At 66.8% G+C, this 6,299-nt stretch overlaps 1 protein-coding gene across 1 annotated transcript; it reads right to left on the bottom strand.

The window, feature by feature from the left end:
- Window positions 1-500: 500 nt before the first annotated feature.
- NACC1 (nucleus accumbens associated 1) lies at window positions 501-4,975 on the bottom strand. Its single transcript, XM_084540674.1, has 5 exons — window positions 4,051-4,975; window positions 2,743-2,919; window positions 2,556-2,661; window positions 2,343-2,440; window positions 501-1,165 (listed from the first exon to the last, which is right to left on the bottom strand). Exons 1-5 carry the CDS (start codon window positions 4,958-4,960, stop codon window positions 903-905), a joined length of 1,554 nt encoding a protein of 517 aa, XP_084396800.1. The 5' UTR covers window positions 4,961-4,975; the 3' UTR covers window positions 501-902.
- Window positions 4,976-6,299: the final 1,324 nt, after the last annotated feature.

Raw genomic sequence — 6,299 nt, 5'->3', positions numbered from 1 at the left:
CCCAACCCCAAGAGCCCCAAAACCAGTGTGGGGGGGTCCCGGAGCCCCCCACCCTACCTAGAAGATGGGGAGGGTGGGGGGAGGGGTCACCGGGGGGGGTCCCTGGGGGCAGGGGACCCCCACGTTGGGCTGGGAGGGACCCCAAGGGGGGAGGGGGGCCTCCACCCCAAAGGGGGGGGGGTCTCTACCCAAAGGGGGGGGAGCCTACCCTAAAGGGGGGGGGGTTCCACCCCATGGGGGGGGGCCTCCACTGCAAGAGGAGGGGTCTCTACCCCAAGGGGGGGGGGGTCTCTGCCCCCAAGGGGGGGGTCCACCCCACATATGGGGGGGTCTACCCCAAAGGGGAGGGGTCTCCACCCTAAGGGGGGGTCTACCCCAAGGGGGGGGGGTGATCTCCACCCCACAAGCAGAGAGTCTACTCCGAGGGGGGGTCTCCACCCCGAGGGGGGGTCTCCACCCTAAAGGGGGGGGTTCTCCACCCCAAGGGTGGGCAATCTCCACCCTAAAAGGGGGGATCTCTACCCCAAGGGGGGGCTCTCCACCCTAAAGGGGGGGGTCGTCTACCCCACAAGGGGGGGCTCCCCACCCCAAATGGGGTCTCTACACCCTAAAGGGGGGGGTCTACCCCACAAGGGGGGGCTCTCCACCCCAAATGGGGGGGGGATCCTACCCCAAACAGGGGCTCTCCACCCTAAAGGGGGGGGCTCTCCACCTTAAAGGGGGGGGGTCCTACCCCAAGGGGGGGCTCTCCACCCTAAAGGGGGGGGGGCTCTCCACCCCAAATGAGGGCTCTCCACCCCAAATGGGGGCTCTCCACCCCAAATGGGGGCTCCTACCCCAAATGGGGGGGGGCTCTCCACCCTCCCAGGACCCAAGGATGGGGGCACAGAGGGGGCGCAGGCTCACTGCAACCCCTCCCCCGGCGCCCCCCCCTCGGGCTCGTGGCCGGCGGGCTCGAAGGGGGGCTCGGGGCCCATGATGTCGGGCTCGAGCTTGCCGGTGTCGTTGATGAAGGAGGTGTAGGCGCCGTCGCCCTCGGCCATCAGCAGCTTCAGTTTGGGGATCCAGCTCTTGCGCACCACGCGCCGGGCGTTGGTGCACATGTCGGCCGCGATGGCGTTCATCTCGCTCTCCTTGAAGTTGGGGGCGAAGTTCTGGCAGTAGACTGGCGGGGGGGGGGGTAATAAAAAATAAATAAATTAATTAAAAAAAAAATGGGGTTATGGGGGGTTATCAGGGGGTTATAGGGGGTTGGGGAGGGGTTATGGGGGGTTATCAGGGGGTTAAGAGGAGGTTAGGGGGGTTGGGGAGGGTTATAGGGGGGTTATGGAGGGTTATCAGGGGGTTATAGAGGGTTATGGGGGTTGGGGAGGGGTTATGGGGGGTTATCAGGGGGTTATAGGGGGTTATGGGGGGGTTTGGGGGGGTTACAGGGGGGTTATAGGGGGGTTACAGGGGGTTGGGGAGGGGTTATGGGGGGTTATCAGGGGGTTAAGAGGAGGTTAGGGGGGTTGGGGAGGGTTATAGGGGGGTTATGGCGGGATTGGGGGGGGTTATGGGGTTGGTGAAGGTTATAGGGCGGTTATGGGGGGGGTTAAGAGGGGTTTAGGGGGGTTGGGGAGGGGTTATGGGGGGTTATCAGGGGGTTATAGGGGGTTATGGGGGGTTACAGGGGGGTTATGGGGAGTTTATGGGGCTGGGGAGGGATTATAGGGGGGTTAAGAGGGGATTGGGGGGGGTCATGGAGGGATTCAGGGGGGTTATGGGGAGGTTTGGGGGGCTTATGGGGGGTTATCAGGGGGTTATAGGGGGTTATGGGGGGGTTTGGGGGGGTTATGGGAGGTTCAGGGGGGTTACAGGGGGTTATCAGAAGGTTATAGGGAGGTTATGGGAGCTTATAGGGGGTTATGGGGTTGGGGAGGGATTATAGGGGGGTTAAGAGGGGATTGGGGGGGTTAGGGGGAGGTTAGGGGGGGGTTATGGGGAGGTTTGGGGGGGTCATGGAGGAATTCAGGGGGATTATGAGGGGGGTTACAGGGGGGTTATGGGGAGGTTTGGGAGGGTTATGGGGGGTTATCAGGGGGTTATAGGGGGGTTATGGGGGATTATAGAGGGGGTTGCGGAGGGTCACCCCTCGGGACACCCCCCCCACCCCAAACACCCCTCGGGCTGCCCCCCCACCCCAAACACCCCTCAAGGCACCCCCCCACCCCAAACACCCCCCAGCCTGCCCCCCCTCCCCATACCCCTCAGCACACCTCCCCCTCCCCCCTCACCCCCTCGGGGCGCCCCCCCCCACCCCAAACACCCCTCGGGGCACCCCCCCCGTGCCCCCCCCTCACATTTAACGGCGTGCAGCACCCGGCTGTCCAGCGGCTTCCGACTGGGGTCGTTGGTGGACGAGCGGATCCCCGTGCCGCAGCTGTTGGCCAGCGTGTTGCTGGCGGGGGGGGGAGCCAAAAAAAAAAAAAATAGGCAAGGGGGGGGGGAAAAGGGGTGAGAATTTGGGGAGCACACCCCCTGGTGGTTTAGGGGGGGGGGTTTTGGGGGCTCACCGGTCGAAGAAGGAGGCGAGGAGGCGCCGCAGGAGGACTTTGTGCCGCGTCCCCGCGCTCACGTGGCAGTTCATCAGCTGCGCCCGCGTGATGTACACGTTGGTGCCTGGATGGGGGGGGGTAAAATAAGGTGGGGAGGGGTCTTGGGGACCACCCCCCCCAGCCCCACGGGACCCTCGGGGTGTACCGGTGACGAGCTCGAGCTTCTCGGCGGGGTCGCCCTCGTCGTAGAGCTTGGGGTGGCAGCGGTTCCCGATCTGGTTGATGAGCTCGGCCGGCAGCGAGGCCAGGTCCTGCCGCACTCGAACCCGGGGCCGCGACTCGGCCGCCGCCTGCTCCGGCAGCGCCTCCACCTTCTCGGAGGCTGGGGGGGGGGCAATAAGGGGGTGAGGGGGGGGTTAATGGGGGCTGGACCCCCCCACGGCCCCCCCTCCTCAATGAGATGGGGGTGGGGGGGTGCAGGGCACGGCTCTGTCCTGGGTATAAGAGCGCCTGGGGGAGGAGCCGGAGCAAGCCCCGCCTCCAAAAGGGGCGTGGCATGTCCGCAAGGGGTGTGGTTTCATAAGACACGCCCCCCTCCATGGACACGCCCAGGGTGGGGTGCATCAGGCCCCGCCCCCTCTGACCACACCCTCAGAAGTGGAGCCCGGCTTCCAGGCATGCCCCCAGGGGGGCGGGGCATCAGGTGGCCACGCCCACTCCTCCAAGACACGCCCCCAATACTTGACCACGCCCCCATTCATCAGTCACACCCACTTGACCACACCCCCGAGTGGGTGGAGCCTCAGTTTGGCCACACCCCCCATGGGAAACCCAACACCCCTTTGACCTCCAAATGGGCGGGTCCTTGTGTGACCACACCCAGTGGGCGGGGACTCCCCGGACACGCCCCCCTGGGACAGGTGGGCGGGGCCTCACTTTGGCCACACCCCCAGCACCCCTTTGACACCCCAAATGGGTGGGGCCTCCACTGACCACACCCAGTGGGAGGGGATCACCACGACCACACCCAGTAGGCGGGGCCTCTCACACGCCCCGAGGCTGGTGGGCGGGGTCTTGCTTTAGCCACGCCCCCAAGGGGACCACCCCCACGACCTCCAAATGGGTGGGGCCTCATTGGCCACGCCCAGTGGGTGGGGTCTCTCCAGACACGCCCCCTCACAACGAGATGGGCGGAGCCAAACGTTGACCACGCCCCCTCCATGCCACCGCCCCACAGACCCCCCAGCTCCCCCTTGACCTCCAAATGGGTGGAGCCTCCCCTCACCACACCCAATGGGTATGGCATATAATGACCACGCCCAATGGGCGGGGCCTCACGTTGACCACGCCCCCTCCGTGCCAGAGCCCCACAGACCCCCAGCTCCATCTTGACCCCCAAACGGGTGGACCCTCCCCACACCACACCCAATGGGCGTGCCTCGTCGGAACCACACCCCAAATGGGCGTGACCTCCTTGACCACGCCCCCCACCGCCCGGTGGGCGGGGCCTCACCTGCCTGCCCTACATTCATCATGCTGTACATGGTGTACATGTTGCAGATCTGGCGGTACTGCTCGTCCGAGCCTTCCTCCCCCGCGTCCTCCTCCTCATCCTCCTCGTTGTGGAAGGAACCGGGGCTGTCGCTGGTGTAGGCGCTCGAGGTGCCCCCGGGGCTGGTTTGATCGGCGGCGCTGGGGCCGGGAGCCGGTGCCGGAACCGTTCCCGGTGCCGCCGGCGCCAACGCCGGGGCTTGGCGGCCGCTTTCGGGCGTGGAGAATTTGGCCATCTTCCGACTGCCGTTGCCCCCCCCGCCGCCGCCGCCACCGCCGCCGCCGTCCTTGGGGCCCCCGTCCCACAGGCGCTTGACCACGAAGGTGCACTGCACGCCGTCGGGTTCGCCCTGCTCCGTTTTCACCCTGGACACCAGCGGCAGCGCGGCGGCGGCACCGGCGGCACCCGAGGGCCACCCCGAGGTCTGCGCCACGGGGCTCTGGGGCTCGGAGGACGGCGCCTCCTCGCCGTGCAACCCTTGCGAGTCGCAGCTGGGCGAGCTGACCTTGAGGAAGAACTCGGTCCCCTTCTCCATGATCTCCTGGATCTGCAGGAAGCCCGCCGTGTACATCAGCAGGAACTGGTCGCCCACGTTCATGCTGAGCCTCCCCGTGTAGCAGAAGCTGAGGATCTGCTGGAAGGACTGGGGCTGCACGGCGGCCGGCAGCTCCACCACCGCGCTCTTGCTGCTGTTGAAAAGGTCCCGAAAATAGGAGCTGCTGGCGGCCAGCACGGCGCGGTGAGCCTTGAACGCGTGGCCCTTCACCACCACCGAGACGTCGCAGTAGAGCCCCTGCAGCCGCTGCTCGTTCAGGCACTCCAGGATGCTGTTGCCGAAATTGGGGATCTCCATCTGCAGCGTCTGAGCCATGGCGGGGGGCGGCGGGGGGGCTGCGGGGAGAAAGGGGAGAGGTGTCGGTGGAGGGGGGGGGTGAGGAAGGGTGAGGGGATTGGGGACGGGGTGTGGGGAGAGGGGTGGGGAGAAAGGGGGTTTGGGGGTGAGGGTGGGGGGATTTGGGGATGGGGATGGGAAAGAAAGGGGATTTTGGGGTGGGGACGGGGAGAGGGGATGGGGACGAGGGGATTTGGGGAGAGGGATGGGAAAGAAAGGGGATTTGGGGATGAGGGTGGGGGGATTTGGGGACAGGGATGGAGGATAAGGAGATCTGGGGATGGAGACGAGGGGATTTGGGGATAGGGATAGGGGATGGGGTTGAGGGGATTTGGGGACAGGGGTGGGAAAGAAAGGGGATTTGGGGGTGGGGACGGGGAGATTTGGGGACAGGAATGGGGAGAGGGGATGCGGGCGAGGGTATTTGGGGACAGGGCTGGGGGGGATTGGGGATGGGAGGTGAGGGGATGTGGGGACAGGGATGGGAAAGAAAGGGGATTTGGGGGGTGGGGATGGGGGGATTTGGGGACAGGAGATGAGGGGGATTTGGGGATGGGGGGATTTGGGGACAGGGCTGGAGACGGGGGGGATCTGGGGGATTTGGGGGTGGGGGTGGGAAATGGGGGGGGTTGGGGATTGGGGACAGGGGGATTTGGGGACAAAGATGAGAGATGAGGGAGGATTTTTTTTTGGGGGGGAAGGGGGATTTAGGGAAAGAAATGGGAGAAGGGGGGGGGGATTTGGGGGTGGGGGAATTTCCCCCAAATTTCCCTACCCCGGGAGGGAACAGAACGAGAGGGGGGGGACACCGGGGGGAGGGGAACCGGGGAAGGGCAGGGGTATGGGGGGGGAGGGGATACCGGGGGGGGGGGGAGGTGAAACCGGGGGGGGGGAGGGGACACCGGGGGGGGTGAAACCGGGGGGGGGGGGGGGCAAACTGGGGAAGGGGGGGGGAAGGGATACCGGGGGGGGGACACCGGGGGGAGGGGGAGGGATACCGGAGGGGGGGGAGGGGGGAGATACCGGGGGGGGGGGAGGGGCCCAGGCCCCGGTTGGGGGCGGGGCGGGGGGAGCACCGTGGCCAGGCCCGGTCTGGGAGGGGGAAGGGGGGAAGGGCCGGGCCCAGCCCGGTACAAGGGGAAAGGGGGGGGGGTGAGGGGGGCACCGGCTCCGTCCCGGGGGGGGGTCTCGGCCTTACCCCGTGCCCGGGGGGGGCTGCGCTGGGGCCGGGCCCGCTCCCGGTGCCGCCGCCGCGCTCAGCGGCCATTCATTGTGCGGCAGGCGCGACCAATCGAGCGCCGAGCTCGCCGCCCCCCCC

This window comes from Aythya ferina, assembly GCF_964211825.1.
Source record: "Aythya ferina genome assembly, contig: HAP1_SCAFFOLD_1402, whole genome shotgun sequence".
Classification (NCBI taxonomy): Eukaryota; Metazoa; Chordata; class Aves; order Anseriformes; family Anatidae; genus Aythya; species Aythya ferina.
The sequence above is the reverse complement of the archived record's forward strand: the minus strand, read 5'-3'. Positions and strand labels throughout refer to the sequence as shown.